At 30.3% G+C, this 24598-nt stretch overlaps 1 protein-coding gene across 2 annotated transcripts in view; it reads right to left on the minus strand.

Annotated features, from left to right (window-relative positions):
- Positions 1–16211: 16211 nt before the first annotated feature.
- The window catches only part of LOC143247457 (protein angel homolog 2-like), a 61995-nt gene continuing 53608 nt past the window's right edge, over positions 16212–24598 (minus strand). The window contains exon 4 of one of the 2 annotated variants that reach the window (XM_076495595.1): positions 16212–19581. In XM_076495595.1, the coding sequence (XP_076351710.1) occupies positions 18734–19581 (848 nt within the window). In that variant the 3' untranslated portion in view covers positions 16212–18733. The remainder of the gene's footprint in view (positions 19582–24598) is intronic. The other variant, XM_076495596.1, reaches the window with a different exon arrangement.

Genomic DNA, 24598 nt, shown 5'->3' on the forward strand with positions numbered 1-24598 from the left:
ACTATATAATAACTATTCATAATAACCGTTATTATAAAGTATATTATTTTTATGTTTGTACATTAAAATATATTTGTTAAAAAAAGGAAATTGTGTGTATGAGTCTTATTGGCAAATAACATAAAATTAATACACATTAAAATTTAGTTAACTACTAAGCTCAAATTCAAATTTCCGGTTATTTGAGACAGTAATACATAACTCAATAAATCAGAGACTCATCCGAAATAAAATAATGATACGTAACGTATGTAACATAAAAAAGAACCTCGTCCGAGATAAAGTATAATACATAACAGTATTTGAAACTCACATATTTAACAAATTTACTGAAATATTTGGGAATAAAATTTCAAGATATACTAATATGCTATTTAAGAAAACTCCTTAGTTTATGAAATACTGACATACACCTCAGTGTAATAATACCTGTTTTATGTACTTGTGCAAGAAGATTACCATAAATGAAATTTAGGGGCAAGTAATCAAAGTTTCATTTTAGAAACTATACAAAACATTTAAAAACTAAACTTCCTGTCTCCTGTGGTACAGGCCTTCACATACCACTCCAGTACAGCTTAAAATAGTTGTATGTGAAGTATCATACATACATAGGTTTAGTGTCTATCATTACGGAATAAACTTTACAACTTAAACAAACTGTATGTCCACTGTACATTAACTCTAACAATGGTTTTATATCAATATAAATTTATATATTTTTATACTTTATGCATTAGAGAAAGCTAAATGTATATTCACAATACTTGATGGTTAAATAAGAAATAATTGTCTACTTCTGGTTTACTACTGATATTCTTGTTTTCTTTTATCTAGAGCTCATATTATTTGTCGTTTAAATAGTACACACAAAGGTATATGGATATCTAACTACTTGAAGATGTAATCATTTAGGCATGTATAGAAATATTACTTCCGTCCATCTTACAATTTGGACAATTGTTATCTGAAGGTCAAATTGTTTTGACAGTATAATAATATTTAATATTTACAAATAACACAACCGAAATATGTTTTACGTTAAAGAATAAGAGGTGAATGATAGAGAAGGGAAACAATTTTACATTCGTTTTTGCCTTTTGTAGGTAAATTGGTAACGTATTGTCTCTACAACGCTATTTCTGCTGGTAGAAAAAGTTAGGTTTCAAGCTAAGTAAAATTACAAAGAACTAGCGAGATAATCAGTTTCACCTCATATAGACCTATAAAATGAAACATATACTGAATTTAAAATTCTAAACATACGACGGCTTTCTTAAGTTCGAACACATAAGTTTATCGCCGATGGAGGACCTATGTCCAATACTCTACAATACGAACTAGAGCTCCTTTCTATGTCAATTTAATTATAAATTAATTAATGAGTAATTATCGACATGATGAGACGTGTATTGTATGAGTCATGGCGGCCTAGAAACACTCGTTACTTCATGGTAGGATGATTTAATTATTAATTAACGAACTAGTGAATTAGCATTCACTGTCCTTTTTAAAACGATTTAATTATAAATGCTTAATGGATTAGTCTTAAGCGTCTTTTTAAGGACGATTTAATTAATTAATTTTCGACATTATGAGACATGTATTATAAGAGTCATCACCACATGTCATGGTTGTCTTAAAACAATTATCTTCTCTATGACCGAATCATCTATCATGGACGCTTTTAATAGCGGCCTAGCCAATCAATTATTACTACTTAAAAGTAACGTATATATAACATGTTGTCCCTTCACCTCAATAAATAAAATTTGATCTCTTAACATCTGAATATGTTGGATTTGTTTCTTCAACTTTAATTAAATTTCCAGTTGGATGAGAAGACGTAAGCGAATGTAAAACGTTGTTAAACTCATTATTGGATAATAAATACTCCACTGATAATATCACAATGTATGTTAATGTTGTCTACGCCTATATTGGATATATATTTTACTCTCTGTTCCTGATGAGAGTAATTTTTGTTCAAATAATCATGTTTCATACAGTTTACATGACGCCAACATAAATTTTAATGCTAAAAAATAATTACCTCTAGTTACATTGACAGGAGTTTTATCTGCATTTCTCTGATAAAATGCTTTATAGAAAGATTAAATATATTTACCTTTTTTCTTACTAGACCTTAAATATTGTTCAATTTCGTTTGGTATTATATCTTTGGAAAAAATTATATTATCTGTTTTATATCCCATGAGGAGTGAAAATACAAATTAGTTATTTTTAGGTTAATTGCAATAGCAAATCCAATGAGTACTTGATACTGTACTTTTATATAAAGCAACAATTCCACTTTCAAATGATTCAATCTTCTTAAGGAAGATCAATAGGATAAACACCTGTAAAAATCGTTTTTCTTTTTTCATTATTTTATTGTCTTACATCATTAAGCCCCCGCTAGTACAGCGGTATGTCTACGGATTTACAACGCTAAAATCAGGCGTTCGATTCCACTCGGTGGGCTCTGCAGATAGCCCAATGTGGCTTTGCTATATAAGAAAACGCCTTACATCATTAAACTTTAAAATTCGATTTTCTATTAGGGACACAGTGTGGCTTTGCTCAAATAAACATTACTTTAGGCCTGGCATGGCCAAACGCGTAAGGCGTGCGACTCGTAATCCGAGGGTCGCGGGTTCGCGCCCGCGTCGCGCTAAATATGCTCGCCCTTTCAGCCGTGGGGGTGTATAATGTGACGGTCAATCCCACTATTCGTTGGTAAAGAGTTGGCGGTGGGTGGTGATGACTAGCTGCCTTCCCTCTAGTCTTACACTGCTAAATTAGGGACGGCTAGCACAGATAGTCCTCAAGTAGCTTTGTGCGAAATTCCAAAACAAACAAACAAATCCAACTGAGATAATTTATTTCATGAATAACATCTTCTAATATTTAAATTATTTTTCTATTTGAAGAACTTTAGATGCTTCTGCTTGATTCCAATTTCTGATTTCTTCATCGTGAACCTGACGATGACCGAAGAAGGTCGAAACGTTGTTCGCTCTTCTACGTAAAATATTTTCTCAGCCCAAACGCACCGTTTTTCATATATATTTCTCTACAAGTGGGTTTTCTCGACATCACTGAAAGTTTTACATTACCTTGACGTGCCTTAGTAGCTCAGCGGAATGTATGCGAACATAACAATGCTAAAAAGCGGATTTCAATACACATGATGAACAGAGAATAGATAGCCCATTGTGTAACTTTATGCTTAACATCAAAGAAACACTATCTAAACATCCACTTCGACTTTTAATTGCTGGTCAAACTAATTGTGAAAAAATTAATTTCTTATTCACCCTATTCTATGACTAATTAAACTGTGATAATATATATTTATGTGTAAGGGATTTAGATAAACCTAAACATGAAAAATTGCAAGATAACTTTACAATGTTTAATGAAACAGATGATAATAATGTCTTACAATCTATCGGAAATAAAAATTATAGAATTATTTAAAACATTTATGAAAGAAAAATTATTATCTAAAAACTTGGAAGATGCTATAGGTTTAGTGAAAAAATTCCTTTATGATTACCTAATAGAAAAAAGGAAATAAATTAATTGATTTTTTTACCTGAGAAGTGTGTGTTTTTTCTTGTAGCAAAGCCACATCAGGCCATCTGCTGAGCCCACGGAGGGAAATCGAACGCCTGATTTTATAATTGTAAATGTGTAGACTTACCGCTTTACTAGCGGTGGGTATTTATCTGAGATAGAAGTAAAAATGCATCAATAATTTACCTAACAAAGTCTTACTATTAAACTTTAAATGATAGATATCAGAAATAATTAATTATTTTATCGTTTTCAAACTTCAAGATAGAGCAATAAAGCAGATTAGTAAAACAAGATGAATCAACATATTTCAAGGAATATCTGAAAAACTGATAAAAATAAATATGATATTTATTAGTAAATCCTGAAATGAGATACATAATGAATTTTACTCCCATTATAAATATTTGTAGAATAAAATATTTCTGTATGGGGAAGTTATAAATTTTATTATGATGTTAAGAAAGTTGTGATAAGTTTTAAATTTTTATTAAGTTCTGAATTAGAAGCACAAAAAACATTTAGTCATGAGACTTGTCACAGAAGCAATTCATACGTATCTTAAGATTTCTGTTAGAAAAAAGAAAAAAGAAGGCCTTATAACTTTTACTAGAAAATGTTAAGTTTATTAAATATCAAACTATTACTGAAAAACAATTTAATTTATAGGATAACTATTTCATGCAAACGTTAAAATGCTTTCCAATTCCAAGAGAGGCCTATATTATGAATTTAAAATTAAATGGATTTTAGAAAAATCAAAAAGAAGCTATGGGGTTGGCTGGATGCGAAATAAATTTAATACCCCCGAAATACATATATTTAATACCCCCGAAATACATATATTTAATACCCCCGAAATACATATATTCAAATTTAAGTATTGTGGACCCACTGCCAAACTTCAGGAGTGTCTATCTAGATGTGATCTTTGTATTAATAGAGAATATAAAGCATATGAAAACATGATATTGCTGATATCAATAACTGATATAAGATATAAATATTATCCAAGATCCCACTTTAGATATTGGTTTGGTTTGTTTTTAATTTTCTGCATTATTTCGTAGGTATCACTATAATTTGAAATTGGAATAGTTGTTGAATCTTCTTCTAATGATAAAAACGGTAAAGGTTAAAAAGTGTGGGTAGTTAATTTAAAAAGGTTGCATTCATCAAAGAACTTGCATGACTGCCTGTTGGTTTGTTTGTTTGGAATTAAGCACAAAACCACACAATGGGTTATGTGTGCTCTCCCGACCACAGGTATCGCAACCCGTTTTCTAGCATATTAAGTCCGCAGACTTGCTGCTGCGCCACTAGGGGGCCTGTTTATTGGTCTAATGTCGTTATAGGTTCAGTCATAAATAACATTTTATTTCTTCGTGTTAACAAATAACATATTAATTTATTTTCTAAAATAGCGCCTAGCATGACCTGGTGGTTAAAGCCCTTGACTCACAGTTTGCGGGTCGGTGGTTCTTCGAATTGCCGTCACATCGAATTTTTCGTCTTTTCAGCCGTGGGGGAGTTATATTGTGATGGTAAATACTACTATTCGTTGGTAAAAGAGTAATGCAAGTTTTAGCGGGGGTTAGTGTTGATTAGCTCCCTTCCCTCTAGTCTAAATCATGGACGTCTAGTGCAGGTAGCCCTCTAGTAGCTTTGAGTGAAATTCAAATCAAACTAAATGTGTTCTAATGTTTTATAGTTTGGTTACGATCGTTATGTGACTACTTTCCTAACTTAGTAACATCATTAATGGCCTATTTGGCCTTTTCATTATAGTCTATAGTTTTTTTTTAATAATATAATAATAAAGTTTATCCTACTTTCAGATTAAAATATCTTTTATATTTTACGCTATGAAAGAGTATGTTTCATCTCCTTATTGAAATGTTTATTTCTAGACTATATGGTTGATGACTTGACAAGATAATGCTACTGGTATGAGACATTACTAAATGATTCGCCATTGACTCGAAAGATTTCGTACTTTGTTGGTTGCCTTTACAGTGTTTGGTTGTTTATTTTGAATTTCGCGCAAAGCTATTCGAGGGCTATCTGCGCTAGCCGTCCCTAATTTAGCAGTGTAAGACTAGAGGGAAGGCAGCTAGTCATCACCACCCACCGCCAACTCTTGTATTACTCTTTTACCAACAAATAGTGGGATTGACAATCAAATTACAACACATCCACGTCTGAAAAAACGAGCATGTTTGGTACGATAGGGATTCAAACTCACGCCCTCAAGAGTACGAGTCGAGTGCCGTAACAACCTGGCTATGCCGGGCCTACTTTTGATAAGCAACTTGCTAGAGGAATTATAAAAATAATAATCAAAGTTAAGAAGATATCCCGATTTGGTATTTCAACTATTTAAAATGTAAAACTAAAACAGCTAATATTCAAGAATGGAAGATTTATTGTTGAAAGATTATTTATAGCTTGTGGTATCAATAAGTCTCATTTAAAAAGAAAAGAAAACATTGTATGAAGTAATTTTCTTACTATCGAGCGAAACTTTTAAAGGTATACAAGAATTAAAAGAAAACTTAGTAACCTGAATAAACAAACAGAATTTTTGCATCAAAAAGATGAATATAAAAAAACACAACTCAGTAAGACGTAAATTTAAAAGGAGAACAACAATCTAATTCCAAAAAACGGTATTTCAAAATCACTTTTTTGTATCAAACCTAATTCAAAAACTATTATTGAAACTAGTACCAGAAATAGCACCAGATGAAGAGTTGTAAGAGGAGAAGTAAAACAATGATGATATCAACAGATGTCAATGTGCTGAACATGTCATAACCTTTACATCAGTAACAATCAAATCCTGAAAATTAATAGTTAATCTAATTATATATTGTACTTTTTACTATTACACTGATACATTTTTGCAGAGTCTTGAAAGACAATATGTGAAATTATATGGCATATCACCAAAGTTTATGTTTCTAGTGGCGGATGGGGTTATTATAGTATTATAGGCGGATTAAGGTATAGTATTGCTGTGAGATACATTAAGTTGTATATATATCTGAACATGTATTATATACACTTTACCACTTCTGGATTAAATTCGTTCATAGTTTTTATCACTATTATGCTTTTACGAGTACAATTGTGAGACTACTCTATTTTTAAGTACTGTATATAAAACATTTAATACAACATTTGTTAAGAGTAAAAGGTTCTTGACAAAATATTTTAATTCTGTTGTTTGTATTATTTCTGACAATAAAGATTTTGCAACCTGATCTCTCTCTCTATATATATAAATATATATATGTTAAAGATGTTTGATTTATTCATAGTTTTCATTGTTATCTATAATTTTTAATATGTTTTACAGTTATCTTACCTTTTATATCTAAAATTCATATCAATATCGGTATTTCATTAGTTTTCACTTTTATAATTAATGTCATAGAAATGTATTTTCCGTAAAGTAATAGTTATCACACTTACTGTTCAACTCTAGATCTTATCAGTGTGAAGAGCATTATAATTATCAATTTGTATTATGTTCTGAAAAGGATGTTGAAATCACTGAAAATCATGCAATAATATAATTTTTATTTTTAGCTTTATACGTTAATTAATACATTTGTTCCACTAATGTTTAATTTTAAACGATCAGCGTAAATATTTATGTTTATTTAACCTTCATGGACCCCGATGATAAATATTCTTTTATATTTTTCATTAACCAGTTATATTTTTATACAGTTGTCTAACTGTCACATTATCATCCTCTGACACAAAAATAGTAAAATTTTCGATGTTTTGCAGTCAAATAACACTATGTAACACAAATTTTGTTCCTGGATAGTATGTGTTATTACACTACGTAACACAAATTTTGTTCCTGGATAGTGTGTGTTATTACACTATGTAACACACATTTTGTTCCTGGATAGTATGTGTTATTTCTTAATTGTTTATATTGTAAAAGTACAGAAAATGGCCACTGTTCCCTTTAAACTTTGCTTTTGTGATCTGGATAATGAAATTTAGAAATTAACCTATTTTCTATGTAAAAACGGGCAAATTTGCACATTTTCATTTGCATAAGGTCTAAATAAAACATATGAATCAAGATTTACATGTATTTATACTACAGTTACATAAAAAGGTTTAGAAGTGAGTAATTTTTTCGAGATTTGCGACTGCAATGTAAATCGCTTTCACGTATCAACCCCCAAATACTGTCTCCCATCATGTTTTCGTTATACGCTCCCAGGTCACAAAAGCAAAGTTTGAAGAGAAAAATAGGTCTTTTCTACATTTACTTTAGGCATAAGCAATTGGGAAATAACACTTTCTGCTCAGGAACAAGAAAAAGTAAAAATTTTGTTACATATACAGTAATATACAAATTTGGAGCCCTGCGGCTTCAACAGGCATTGTGTGTATGGACTTACAGAGGTTATACATTGTGATAAACAGCGATTACGCATTTAGATCTCTCCTGAAGTGAGATAATGCGAACAACCTACTACAGATACCTCTCCAGAATCATCGTGCAGTGCAAAAAGACATCAAATGTGCCTTTGTGGATCTAGGATTGCTTCACACAAGACAGCATGTTGGTCAAGGTGTTCCAGCAATAAAAAACGGTGTTATCTTTCCCCAAAACTCGCGGACAGGAAAGTCCGTCAAACCATGTAAAAACCATGTCTGCGCTGATCACTCCACACCCAGTGTACGGTGTGATGAATGTTTGTAAAATCACTGGTAGAAAATAAGAGAACCACTTTATGTTCATTCAGAATAAGTTTTGCTTACACGTTGTTCAAAGTTTGGCATTAGTTTAGCTCTGAAATAAAGTTTGATGTAGTTCGACCCCTTGGGTCCGTTTGGACCTCAAGCACATTTTCCTACAATTTGGTGTTTTTTGTTACATATTCGAGAAATCTGTTTCTTCTTTCAGTATTTTATTAGTTTTAATTCTGAGATGTCAATTAGAGAAGAAGTGGTCCTATATTATCGAAATATATATCAATGATAACAATTTTTGTCTAAATACGAAAAAAATTGATATCAATAAATTCCATATTTTGTGATAATAAATCACATATTATATACTTATGATACTCAGTCTTTCTTACAGTTTATCTGCGGAATGCTATGAGAAGCCAGTATACTATCTTTTCAACATCTAAACCATAGCTTCAACATTATGGTCATTAAATATATGTGGGGTCCGCATATTTTAACATGTATTGATGAAGGTTAAACATTACTATATACAAAACAACTTACAGAAACCAGAATAATAAATCGTACATGCTTATCCGATCCTAACATTACCTTCTCTGTCACTATTCAGGTATAACTTCTTCATGCATATAGACAATATCATTAATATAAAACAGTTTGCAATCAATTTGGCCAAGATTGTACATTAAATGAAATTTTTCCTTACATCAATATAGTAGTTTATAATTTTACTCTACAATGGTTCGAAAATATTTTAGTTTAAATGTTTGATAAGAAATTTAAAAAATCTATATATGTATCTGTTTAAATTTTCACTTACTAGTTCACCAGAAAACCAGTTCACTATCAACCAATAGCACAAGATGAACTTAGTTTATAACCAAAAAGTTTGCGTACAATTTTAGCATTTCACAGATTTCAGTAGCAAATAAATAAATTTTGCTATATATTTGTTGTTTACAACAAATATTTCTTCACAAAATACGTTTGTTGTTTCATCCACTGAAAGTTATAGTCTACAAGAAAAGACATAATTATTCTTTGACATGAAAGCTAATTTAATTGTATTGAAATACAGATATTGACTTTTTGAAGTTTCAATTAATTACTTTTTGAATATTCACAATCTTCCGATGTAATATAATAATACTTTTTTTCGTACAAGACCAAGATTGACGAATATATTTTGAAGTTTAACACTTAGAAAATTAACTTTTTGTGTATTTTTCACTTCATAACAGATATTTCTTCATATATTTTTTGAAACAATGTTACAGTAGGGTGTGGCATACTATCTTTTCACTTAAAAAAATTATACAAAGAACTTAAAATGTAGTATTGTTTTCAATTACGAGTTTTAATTAATAGTTTTACAATTATCCGTCATTTTATACATAAAACACACTGGAGGGCAATAGTTTTTTACGAAGACTTTGACACTTTCCCAACAAAGCCATTATAAATTTAGTCTTGATTAAACATAAGTTTTTATTTTGCGACTCTGTATACTGCACTAGGAAAACTGTATCACCTGCTAATGGAGTGCTTGTCTATACTTTACTCAACCTTGGCTGTTTACAGTGACAGTCACGACATGAGACTTCACGTCTGTCATCAAATATTGGTTTCTTTTCTTTTTGACAGTGAAATTAGTGTTATATGGTAAGAATAACACGACTTAATTATAATAAGCATGATCTTTGAATCATTGCCTTTAAAGATAAATCTAATCATGTTGGTGGATATCTGACATAGCTTTTATGTGAATTGAAATTAATTAAACTAATTTCATATAAAGGGATAATTATATCTTTTTTTCTATACCATACCTCACATCATGAAGTCACAGAACTTACAACTAGAAGCCCACTATGATACTAACAGTGTTTGTTGTTACAATCATAGAGTGATGTAGTAAAGTATTTATTACATTCTTTGTCCTTTATATCATACAATAGACACAATAAATATTATGTGATGATATGTAGCAGAGAAATAATATTAGTTCTTGTTTTCAGTACCTGACAGAGAACCGATTATTTCTGAAGTAATAGTCACTGACATATATGTAGCTAATGAATAAAGGTCAAATTATTAATCAAAGAGTTTTACCCTTTGGTACCTCTTCTTGGACAGCTCCTTTGTTCTATATTACGCATATTTGTGTGTGTGTGTGTGTGTGTGTGTAAAATAAATGTACAATAATAATTACAGTCATAGGTTATAAATATTTTTTTCTGATAAATATTTTCAATTTGATATGATCATCCTCTAAAAATCATTCTGTCAAGTGTCCTATTTGTTTTGTTCAAGCAGTCATTTGATCTCAATGAGGATTCGTTTTTAAGATAATGAAGAAAATTATTTTGTTTAAACAACTGAAATGTAAAGGTCCTTTTTAGGACCATCAGATCTAGAGGAAGCTATGGTTGCAATATCACATTTAGTAGCAAAAATGTTCCTCAGTTTTAATATTTACAATAAATATCAGCATTAATCTATTGTCTGATGTTTTATATACCTTGCTTAGTGAGACCAACTTTGTTAATGCAGTTTATATTTTCAAGTACATCTAAATAACCATACGACTTTGTCCATCTATGTCTTCGTAACTTTCTTAAATGTTCACTTCTCTTGTCTTTCAAGTTTAAACTAGACTAATAATTATTCAACCTTTGATCTATAGTTAGTCTTCAAGTGTACCTGTTCAAAGTCTATTATACATGAACTTAAATGCTGATTGTAACTGGCAAAATAAATAACAAAATTTGATGTTCTTTATAAAACTGTAAAATATAGTACCATATTACCATAACTTTGTTTCAAAATCTGTGATGCTGGTTAAGTCAGAGATTTTACTTAAGTATATGATTAACTGTTTCAATATGTGTAGCATCAGTCGTATTTAGAGCTTGTGATTTTATTTACATATATTAATACTAGCATATTTGTATGGAGTACTGCATTAGATGGTTAAGCATATTTGTTAGTAACATAAATAATCAGTTCATGAAGTCTAACTGAATTGAAATTATCCAAGTGAAATGTACATGTTCTGTTAAATATTTAGAAATAGAATATCGTAAATACAGTTAATGTTTTGTATCATTATATGAAGTGAAGTAAACTATATTTATTGATTTAATGACATGTAAATGCTAGTCTTCACCAGTTAAGTAAAAGTATGGTGAACATTAAATTTATTTTCTACTGTTTCTGATGAGATTTTACCTAGTTTTGTGAACAAATGTTTCAGTGTCTGTGAAACAGTCTTATTTGGAGTTTCACATACAGCTGATTTATGTTACCATAACAGTTTCAAAATCAAGTAAAAAATATATATTTTGAAGCACTTGAAGAATAATCATTACAAATTATAACTAAAAGTCTTTTTACAATCATGATCAACAGATTTTAGTTATAAACTATGTTCATTTGTGAAAATGTATCTGATGCTTTGGTAAACCGATAAGTTTAAACATTATAGTGTACATAAAGTGAAGTTTTGAAAGATATGGAGATAGAATTTTTGGTTTGTCTATCAGGTTACTAGAAATAAAAACATTACTTGTTTGAAAATTAGGCAAACGCGTCACATGGTTATGTCATACAAGGGGTTAACTTGTCTTCAGCAGTATGTGTTGACAATACTTTGAAATAGTCCACATCATTTGTATGTATGTGAAACTGGTAATTAAGAATTTAGAAATTGTTTAATGGCAAACATATAATAGAAAAAATAAAGTTGTATGTAATCATTTCTTCACAATCAAATAGTTTCAATCAGCAGGAAACAAGTTTTAGGCAAAGATTTCTGAAAATATCTATAGAAAATTAAGAATATAGTTTTCTAGTAATGAATAAACTTAGTTATTTACCTGATTCCTTTAAATTGTAAAGCAACAAATCAACTTATAAAAGTAAAACAGCTTCAAATAATCGTTTTGTTTTTTTCTTCAGGGAGATAATTTTAAAAGTATGTAAGGTAAATACTGGCTATAATATTTGAATCCTTCAAATAATGGAAAATATGTATGATAAGAACTGACATACATAAAGTGTTATGATAATTGTGTCGATGAAATAAGGGTTTCATTTGTAAAGGCAAAACAGCAGATGTTTTAAAATCCTACAGAATTATAGAAACACTTTCTTTAGTTACATAATCTCTCTAAAGTAACACTGTTCTTAGTAAGACTTTATATTAATAACATCATTAGCCAATATAAGTGAAATGAGCTATTCTGCCAAGAACTGTTGTACACAATAAAAATCATTGTTATATGGGTAAATGTATGGTTTATTTAATCCATAAAGTCAAGAGTAAAACTGTAAGCATGTATGTGAAATTATTGCATGATATTTGTTTATTTAAATAAACGAACTTTTTAGAACGATAACTGTAAAATTTATATTATTCCAATCACTTAAAGAATTGAAAACTATGCTGCAATATGTTAAATGTGTAATAAATCGTTCAATAATGGTCTCATTCAATATTTATTAAAACAAAAAATTAGGTATCATAAAAACATGTAAGCAGTAAGTTAAATGTATTAGTGACATATCCGCCTGTAGAAAGATATTTAATGCAGTTCAAAATTTAATCGAAAACATAAACATGATCTAAGACAAGTTGAAATCTGTGTGTAGTCCTACAGAAGAATGGTAACACTGTCTGCTCATAAAAACACCATCAACGTTTGTAAAACACCTGTAATACAATCGAATATATGAATGAAAACTGTAAATATAAGATGAAACAACTTGAAATTTGAATGCAATTCTATACCAGTATAATAACACTGTCCATTTTTAGAAAACGCACAATACACCTAATAAGAACATCCGCCTCAAAACCTTAGTAGTACCGTTTGTCTAGCAGCAGCATCTGCCAATAGAACCTTAGTAAAACTATCCACTTATTGAATTTTCATCCATCTTTGTAAAACATATGAAAAGACTAAAAACTAATAAGAATAAAAAAGCAGGTTATTTTACTTATATCAGTACGGTACATGTGATAGTGGCGCTATCTAGCTCTAGAAACAGCAAAAAGTATGTCACGCCAGTTAAACATAAAAGTAAAAACTTTAAAACTAATGACCTGATGTGTTTTTTGTATAAAGTGATGGATAATTGTAAAAATATTACAGGCAGATAAGGTAAAATACTATTCATTAAAGGATGGCCCCACAAACTATGCTATAACTGTCTTTAGTAGCATCATTCGCCTACAGAACCCTCGTAAAATTATCCTCCTATAAAAACACACGTAGTACAATTAAATATATAAATGAAAAATATAAAAAGAAGTTGAAACAAGTTGAAATCTATATGCAGTTCTAAACATTAACACTTAGATAAAGAATCATTACATCTACTTACATAATAACACGAAGACATCATAACACTAATTCAGACATCGTGCATCCAACTACATAATCAAGAATATACAATCTAGGGTTAGTACCACAACATATATCTCCATTCATCAGGCAAAGATAATTAGAATTAGAATCACAATTTACATTCATATGAAATTAATAATACAAATTTAGTGCATCTGCTTGGTGACATCTATAATTACAGCCACAACACACATCAAATCATAGTCGATGAAAGTTGCATCTGTCTACGTAATCAAATGTGTATAACTCAGGATTAGTACCACGACACATACATCAATATGTGTGTATAACTCAAGATTAGTACCGCGACACATACATCAATATATGTGTATAACTCAGGATTAGTACCACGACACATACATCAATATGTGTGTATAACTCAGGATTAGTACCACGACACATACATCAATATGTGTGTATAACTCAGGATTAGTACCACGACACATACATCAATATATGTGTATAACTCAGGATTAGTACCACGACACATACATCAATATGTGTGTATAACTCAGGATTAGTACCACGACACATACATCAATATGTGTGTATAACTCAGGATTAGTACCACGACACATACATCAATATGTGTGTATAACTCAGGATTAGTACCACGACACATACATCAATATGTGTGTATAACTCAGGATTAGTACCACGACACATACATCAATATGTGTGTATAACTCAGGATTAGTACCACGACACATACATCAATATTTAATAGAGGAAACTTTACACATTTCTACATGTTGAAAGTACGTACATGAAGTAAATTAAAGTTACATTTCGGTACATAATCAGATGTAGATACTTAGAATTAATACCACAATACCCGTCACGACTTATAAAAGGAATATTTACGTCCACCCACATAACCAAATGTAAATAACTATATTTATTACCAGATGTCACATCAGTACTTAGTCAATAAAACTTTATAAAACTTTCGTAATCAGATGTAGATACTTACCAATAGCATCAAAAAACACATAAATATGGTCTCAATATATACATACCTATTTAACCTAGAACAACAACAAAACAACAACACAATATCCCATCCCGGAAACGATGTCACAGATCAACACCTAGTCAAGGAAACTTTATGTCTACGTTCTAAATCAGTTGTAGATACCTAGAATTAGAAACGTATTAACAGTCAAGAATTAACCAAGGAAACGTACACCTAACTACATAAATTAGAAACAAACCACAAACGTCAAAAGACTAGAAAGGAAAGTTCATATCTACCTCCATACTATGTAGATATTTAAACATAGTACCGCATCGCATGTCGACACTGAACTTTACATGATCAAGTGTAGATATCTAAAACCAGGACCACAACACAAATCAGCATTAAGCCAACGAAACTTGCACATACGTACATAATCAAATGTACATACCTAAATTTAATACAAAATTACACATCAATATGAAGTCAATGAAACTTAACATCTAACTAAATAATCAAATTTATATGCAAAAACGGCTCGTTTGGGTTGAGAAAATATTTTACATAGAAGAGCGAACAACGTTTCGACCTTCTTCGGTCATCGTCAGGTTCACAAAGAAAGAATGAGGTAACTGACCGGAAGCTGACCACATGTTTGAAAGGGGTTGTGTAACTGAGTGTCGGAATGTAGAGGACGGTGTTAGATGTTTGAATATATAATTTTATTTATTTTATTATTTTAATATAGGTATAAAGGCGTTCCTTTATATTGGTTTATTTTGGGTTTAAGTAGTTGTATAAGTAAGGCTTCTTTAATTTTGCGTTTGTTTATGTTTGTTTCTTTATTTAGTATTTGAGTGTTTTCTATGGTTATGTTGTGTTTATTTTGTGTTCAAAATTACAAGAACCGACACACAATTCAGAACAGAAATCCACCGAAAAATCACCCATTCCTTGGGACTCAGCACATGAAACAAAACAAAAACTCAACATACTAAGAAATCAAATAAACACAGCCATAAAACTATGCTCACCAGATAAAATTAACGATGAATTAGACAAAATAAAACAATACTTCATCAACATCAATAAGTTTCCTCCACAAACCGTAGAAAACATTATACGCACACACCTAGACAGAAAGCAAAATCAACCAACTAATGTAAATATATCTCACGAATCAAAACATCACGAAACCATATACTGCTGTATACCATATATTCCTGACATCAGTAAACAAATAACCAACATTTGGCAAAAATTAGTAACAAAATATGACATTCCAGTTAATACCAAATTTATTCAAAAACCAGGCACAAAACTAAGGTCTATACTATGTAAAAACTACACTGACAAACACCACACCAACATTATTTACAAAATACAATGTGATAACTGCCACGACGTCTATATTGGAGAAACAAGTAGAAAAATGGAAACCAGATTCAAAGAACATAAAAAGTCACCTTCACACGTTTTCGAACACTGCAAGTCAAATAAACACAAAGATTTAATGAATTCTTAAATCTAATGCTAGTACAAAATAGCTTCTCTAAAGTTGGAATTTTCTACATAACTCTTCTTTTTAATTTCTATCTACTGAATAAATTTACTAGATTCCAGTCAACAACACTAAAATTCGTACAATTGTATATTACAAATTGTTTGAGACCAAAAATAGTAATTAAGAAAACTGTGTGATGCAGAATGTTCGCGTTGTTGTAAAATTGCAAATTTTTCGATTTTGTTTTTCAATGATTAGTTACTTTACAAGAGAAAATATACTCGTTAGTTTTATTTACAGAGATATTATATCAATCAACAATCTTTCAATAAATATATGAATGGCTCTGTTGTTCTTTGCGGTACCCCCTTATAAATCATAAGGGTTGATTAAATTATCCTAGAGATTGTAATACAAGTGAAACACATATAGGAAAAAATAACTATAAGTGTAAATACTAATGTAACAGGATTGATAACTCAGAAAACTGATTTTTCAAAACTAGCTTAAATAAATTTAGCTTGTATTTGACTCTGACTGCTATAAAATTGTGATGAACTCTCCAATATGTCATTCATAAAGCAACCAACAACTTACACTGTTCAAAACACTTTTTGTCCATACTGAACGGGTAAAACACATTGTTATAGATTCTATCTTTCAATTTGTATCTTGTTAAATCTATTTAAATGTTTTAGGACCAATGGTAAGATATCTGTTTAGGACTAACTACAAGACTCGTGTTTTGTATATTACAGACTATAACATAAGAAAGATCTCACAACTTTATTAATTAAATCATTACATAGCAGGTAACACATATTTCTGAAAAATTCTAAAAAAATCAATATATAATATAGCTAGACTTAATAACAGTAAAAGTGGTCCCAATTAGAAATGCAAAGATTTTAAATTCAAAATCGTACAACCCACCTAGCCATGCCTGGCCTACAAACTTTTAGCTATAACATATACTAAATATGCATGATCAATTTATTTACTTGCAATTTTCTACACAAATATACAACAAACAACACTGAAATCCGTAAAATTGTGTACTGTTTGAGATCAACAACAGTAACCAAGAAAATTTATAATATAAAATATTTACTATCAAACATTTTATTGTAAAATAAAAAAAAAAATTCGATTTTCTTCAATATCTAATAATATAATTAACAGGTAATCTTGGTGTTTGAAACCTTGTAAGCTGTAATAAAAGTCACAAATATTTGTTAAACACAATTATTTCGTTTTTCTTCGAATAAAATACATACATTCCATCAGCTGTGCCCTGTCAAATAATACTTCTCAAACATTTTAATTCTAATCACTCATGCTGCTCCCATAAACAAATAAACCTAATCAAATTTGATAGACTGTTTAGGCAGAGTATTCATGATGAAACTTTGTAGAATGGATAACAACTGCCTGTTGTGGAGACACAAGTGTAGAGGACGACATTTCGAGAGTCTTTTGTCTTCAGGTCCTCTACGCTTGGGTCTCCACAACAGGCAGTTGTCATCCATTCTACAAAGTTTTATCTTATCTAAACATCGTTTTTCAACTAAATTATTTTTATTTTTCTTAATTTGTTTGTGTAATATTACTAAATCTTAGTTATTTTATCACGAATGCTAAACATTTATTTGAAAATCTTAGACTTATGTACAGCTACAAACAGAATCGTTTGTCACGCATCACACTACAAGTTCTTTGTACATTTGCATTAAATTTGTTTACATCCATTCTGTTTCTAAAATTTGCTTGACAAAAAATAATTATACTGATCTCGAAATATAAATAACTAGACTATTTGTTTGTTCACAAAGTACTGCTTAAACTCCGAAACCTGTACCGTAAGCCTTATTTACTCAATATACTGCTGAAAGATGTTATGCTATATATTTTACATTAAATTTTTATGAGCTAAAAATATTCTAAAAAATAGTTTTAATCTAGTTTAAAACTTCTTATTGAGTTTAACGGATGTGTGAAATGAATTTGAATGTGTTTTAAAACTGGATTTGTAAATGAATAAAACCAAGAATTATTTGCTTTCTCACTAAAACACGCCTAAAATATACAATACGTAGATATATCGTTTGATGAATTGTTTTCAAGTTCCAAATGATACAGCATACGCGTCAAATACAAGATAAAATTCCCATTTCGGAGACGACAATTTTATAGAAAAAGAGTCCTAAGGTCTACCACTCTTGTATTTGTGATTATAAAACTTACTTTTCTATACAGTAACTACATCCAATTAGAATTAAATATGTTTATAATGAAACACATTTAACTAATATTTAGCTAAAGTTTAACTATATATATATATACATATATATATAAATCATGGAAATGATGCTGGCACAAGTTTCTTCCAGAGCACGACTACCATTGCTTACATCAGATTTTAAACTTCCTCACTCATTTTATTAGTGTCTTCAGTGTGGCAAGAATTTCGTTATCTGGTAAGATATTTATTTTCATATGTTCAGCAACAATTATTTAATGACTTTATTCGTATTTGCTTTCACAATTTTATAAATCCCGAAGTGAAAACTTAGCTAGGAGAGGCAAGTGATCAGAAGAGTTTTGGAAGTTAGGTAAACCTCCAGTGCTCTTCAGTTGCTGATGAGTCAGAAGATTATAGATTTCAAGAAGTTTCAAAAACTTTTCATTAACGTGCGCCTGGTAGACCTTACCTTTATGCAATTTGCTCAGTTTATCTTCAACGGAATAGAAAATAAAATCGACAGAACAGCTAGTATTATTATTAAAGGATGTAACTTTCTTTTCTCCATCAGGACTTTCATAGTTGTAAACAGATATCAAATTTAACAAATGACAAGCTTTTTCAGGTGTACTCTCATCAGGTCCCGGTAACTTTATAGATCCAAGGCATCTTCCTTTGCCTGCTCCAAATTTTTGGCCTGACATGTCTCCTGTTAAGACATTATTAAAACGAAGATCTCCTTTAACAATTAACGTGTACAACGGAGAATTAGGACTAAAATTTAAGTCTCCGCAGAAAATTATAGGATCGTGCATTGGACGTTTGGAGCGTTTACTGAATCCACGGAATGCAGCCTTATGAATTTCGTACAAAAACAGACACAATTGGGCAAGTTTAATGTCTCCCCGTACAGGATTATACAATAAATGTGTATTAGCGACAACTAAACTCCCTGAATAGTTACTACTTACTCCAATCAGTGGTCGAAGTACCACAATTATTCCAATATTATCTTTGTCCAGAAGTTTTGAAATACGTGGCTTGTAGAATTCGACGGGTGTACACTTTTCAAGGAAAAATAAATTTGTTTTAAAAAATGTTGCACATCCGTCCGTTTTGTCCCTTGTTCGTTTCTTGAAAACACCTTGATAACCTAAAAAAAAATAAAATATAGTTGGGGAACTTTTAATTAAATGTATTCAAATTACAAATAAATAATGCATATAATAATCTTTGTAAAATTCTATTCCTTATTTATTTTCTGTTTCATTCTTTTTTTCCAGTTTGATTTTCTATGAAACACTAGATTAATGTGTGTTTTTCGTATAGCAAAGCCACAAAGGGATATCTGCTCAGCCCACCGAGGGGAATCGAACGCCTGATTTTAGCGTTGTAAATCCGGAGACATACCGCTGTACTAGCGGGGGACTCACTAGATTAATTCCGATATTATACTTCTTTGTAAATAATGACTAGGGTTCGGTTTTTAAAAAAATGTTGTTCTAACAAATTTCGTTACTTCTGACATTGAGAAAAATAAATTACAAAAGAAATTTGGTAATTGGTTTTTCATGAAATTAACAATCAAGTAAAGAATTTCGAACACTTATTGTAAAATCTACTGTAAAATAAATGAACCAACTTGACATATGGTTACCAGATTTTCTACTGCTAAGTCACAAACATTACATCCTTATTATAATAGTACATTTTATTAAGGTTATTTAAATACTTTTAAAGGATTATATGATTCCATCAACACCCAAAATGGCTCACATTTACAGAGCTGCTAGAGTACAAATTTCGGCAAATCCCTTTAAAAGTTGTCGTGAAATATCAAGGTTCCCTAAAGAATTGATGAAAGTTTCATTTTGTGCTAACCTCAGACTGTTACATATTTGTGTTTTCTGTATTGGCATTTATTATTAGCGTACTAGAAGCAAATATTGAGGCCCGGTATAGCTAAGTGGGTAAAGGCGTTCGACTCCAACCTCAGACCAAAATGATTCGTTTGGTACCACTTAGAAGCTGCTAGCGGTTTAGGAGAAGTTATATAACACACAGACACTGAATTTTATTATATATACACATATCCGTTGTATATATATCTTAAGAAAAGTGAGATTCATTTGTATTTCGCAATGTAAGACATATTGTCATTTGCTTTAACATTAAGTAAGACATGCAGAAGCTCAGAAGCTCATAGCGTATGTGCCGAACAGAAATTCACATGGCAGTATTTTACTGTACTATTAAATACAATGAGTTTCAGTTTTTAAGGAGTTGCTCTCAACAGAAAGAGCAAAACTATTGCTGTTCACTACTGTTTCGTCACACACACCCAAAACCATTATTTTTTTACGCAAAACAACGTTAGTAGTAAGTCCAGCACGGGTGGAAGTGACATGCTGCCAAAACATATTAAGACAAAAATTGGGGAGGGCGATGTCATCAAAGATGGTGAGGTCATAATTCTAAGTTTGCCACCATAATGCGCGTCGCTAGGGAGACGTTGCTAGGTTGCCATGATAAGTAGTCATTATGTCATAGGACACCAGAGAACCAACTAAACTTCTGTACAATTGAAATTATAATTTGATATCAGATAGGCAACTGTAATGGATGATTACATAATACTACCAGAAAGTACAGAACTTATTTCTAGGACATCATGACTTATATAATATGTCACATCATGTTGATAATTAATCATTAAATAATTTAATCATCCTAAAAAAGGACGCTTAACACTAATTCATTTATAACTAATAATACTAAAAAGGACGTTTAACAGTAATTAATTAGTTAATCCTGAAAAGGAAAATTAATGCTAATTTATTAGTTAATTATTTAGTAATTAAACTATCCTACCATGAAGTAGAGAACATGGTAGGAGGCAGCCATGACTCTTACAAGTCTCATCATGTCAGTAATTAATTAAATCATCCTAAAAAGGACGCTTAAAACTAATTAATCTATAGTTAATTCATCTTTGACAAGATGCTTAACACTAATTCATTTGTAAATAATTCATCATAATTAAAGGATACTTAATGTTAACTCATCAGTCAATTAAATTTCTCTACCATTTATATATCATGAAATAGTGATATCTTAATTAAAATTTACTCTTTTAATTATCCACAAAGTGTTTAAAGTTATTGAATAATAACAGAAATTGTCAAAAAACATTATTTAACGTAATATATTTGAATTACATTACAATTCACGGCAAACATCATAAGTCTAGGATGAACAAATATGCTATTAGTGTCTTAACTTTGGACAGTCTGAAAGTTCTGTTATTTCAAATAAAATTAATCAATAAGTTGCTCATTTATCATATTTAGTGGTAAGACAAACGTTGGTTATGTTATAAGAACTGTCTCATTCAAATAATATGCATGATTCGTAAAACTTTGAAAGAAATTATATTTTCCATATTTTCAATGCCAGATAAAAATTGCCCAAAATATAACATGTACAATACCAATATTTCTTTAAGTGCTCAAACGATTGCATGTACAAGAAGATAAGATTACACATATAACTTTGCGTGTTATATTTAAACTACAAATATACAAGTTCTACATCAAAACAGTCTAATGGACGTAACAGCTTATTTGGATTGTAAACATATTAGATTTATAAACGGGAAGAAAAAGGTATTATCTTTCATTATAAGAAACTTGTTAAAATACTAAAGTATAATTTTTAAGTTGTTTCTCTGTTTCATATGTACAATCGGAATAGTTGTTCCCTGTCTATATATACCTAATAGGTTTGTTTTATTTGCACCATCATGCGAGTAAACATTTAAATATTCCCTAATGTATGGCACTTTAGAAGTTTTAATTTGTATACTGAAAGTTAGTTTTAAAGCATAAGTATAGTTCATGGCTAATTTAGTTTCCAATACTTTTGTGTAATTTCTAATACAAAGAAAGCTTTGATTAGTTGTATAAAGTGAATATTAATTAGAGCTTATCACTACAATGTTATTATAGTAACAGTTACCTCTGTAAAGTGAATAATAATTAGAATTTATTATTTTCAAATTATAAGAGTAGCCGATTTTTTTGTTACAAACACTAAATTGTTATCAAAACTTTAATCACTTGGTTCTTGAACTAACTATGTAATATTGCGAAAAAAATTGTTTCATTCCAGACGTAATTTTCTCCGTGAGTTGTGATCTCATTCAAACATGTTAAATAATGACAATTCATTATATTTGTGTCACTTATTCTATAATAAAAATTAATCATGTAGTAAAATGTAAGTTGCGATATATTTCAAACATATTACATTGAAAAATATCTTGACATTTTTCATATGAGAGCTAATTCTTTTAAAACTCGTGTAATATTACATAACGTGTATACATATTTTGTCATAAACTAGTGTAAGATTTAATTATTGTGTAATAAAAATTTTATTAAAGATTTAGACTGTTGCATGAAATAAAAGTTGTAATTATTGCAAAATATCGCCATTTTAGGGTGATTTAAACATATAGTAATATATTGCATGCGTCATTTTAAGTAATATATAGTCCTTTCAGAACCGAAAATATTTAACCCCCTTACTAAGTAAGTTTCAGTTATCGTATTGTCTTTATAGGACTTTTTAATGATAAGGAAACTTTGTAAAAGGCCCGGCATGGCCATGTGGTTAATGCATTCGACTCGTAAATTGAGGGTTGCGGGTTCGAATCCCTATCACAACAAACATGCTTGCCCTTTGCAGCCGTGGGGACGTTATAATGTTTACGGTCAATCCCACTATTCGTTGGTAAAAGCGTAGGCCAAGAGGTGGCAGTGGGTGGTGATGACTAGCTGCCTTCCCTCTGGTCTCTTACACTACTAAATTAGGGATGGCGAGCGCATGTAGCCCTCGTGTAGCTTTGTGCGAAATTCAAACTAAACAACCTTTGTAAAACATGAGATAAAATGATAAAAATTATTTCGTCATAAACTAATAAACGTTTTAATTATTACATAATAAACCTTTTATTAACGATTTTGTTTTATAAGTTTTGTTTATTGCAGGATATCGATTTAAACCTAGAGACATGTATTGTGAGACTGTTGACATAAATGTTGTGATGATATTACAATAAATATTTCACGTCATTAAAAATATTTGATTGATTAAGTTTTAATTACTGTATCATCCTTTTTAGGATGAATTAATTATAATCATATTAATTAAGAACTTACAACTAAAAAAATTTAAACAGCGTTTTAATTATTATAATCGTCCTTTTTAGGTGAATTAATTAGTCCTAAGTGTCTCTTTTTTTATAACAATTTAAGATATAATTTACTTAAATAATCAGTATTAAGCGTCCTCGTTAGAACGTTCAATTATAAATGATTTATTTATCAAATTGTAAAATATTTACTTAATTAGTGTTAAATGTCCTATGTAGGACGAATTAATTATAATTGAATTAGTGTTAAGCCTCGTTTTAGGAAAATTAAATTAATTATGTATATGATGAGGCATGTATTGTATGAGTCATGGTCACCTGTCATGATGGCCTAGAAGTATGTTCTCTGCTTTGTGGAAATATTACATAATCATCCATCTGGCCTCCTCTCTAGTATCGAACTATAATTTCAGCCAATCATAATTTAGTTGACCTCTGGTGACTTGTTGAGCTTCAAAGTCATGGTCGCCTGATATGGCGAATAGGAACGCGTCCCTTACGATTTCAGAACTATCACCCCTCTCTCCTCTAAGGCAACCAATCATCGTGAAGCGGCATACTTTTGGCAGTAATGTGTTTGTTTGTTTATCATTTAAGCACAAAGCTACATAATACGTTATCTGTGTTCCAATAAACATGGGTATCAAAACCCGAGTTCTAGCTAAGTATGTTTGCAAACATAACGCTGTGCCACTGGGGATCCCCAGAACAATGTCTAATGAATTTACGTAAGTAAGTAACACTGTTGTAACGATTTCAATCGATGGGCTAATCCTATTTGATTATTTGACGAAAATACCATAAAATCCAGCTCATTAAACAAAAAGGTAATCGTTTTATGTCTTTGAAAAATATCATACACGTTCACAGTGTGTTAGGCCGAACAATAAAACTAAAAATAATTTGTTAAATTTCTCCTTGTATTTACAACACAAAGTAAAAATGTACACAACTG

The sequence above is a fragment of the Tachypleus tridentatus genome, chromosome 3 (genome assembly GCF_004210375.1).
Source record: "Tachypleus tridentatus isolate NWPU-2018 chromosome 3, ASM421037v1, whole genome shotgun sequence".
Lineage (NCBI taxonomy): Eukaryota > Metazoa > Arthropoda > Merostomata > Xiphosura > Limulidae > Tachypleus > Tachypleus tridentatus.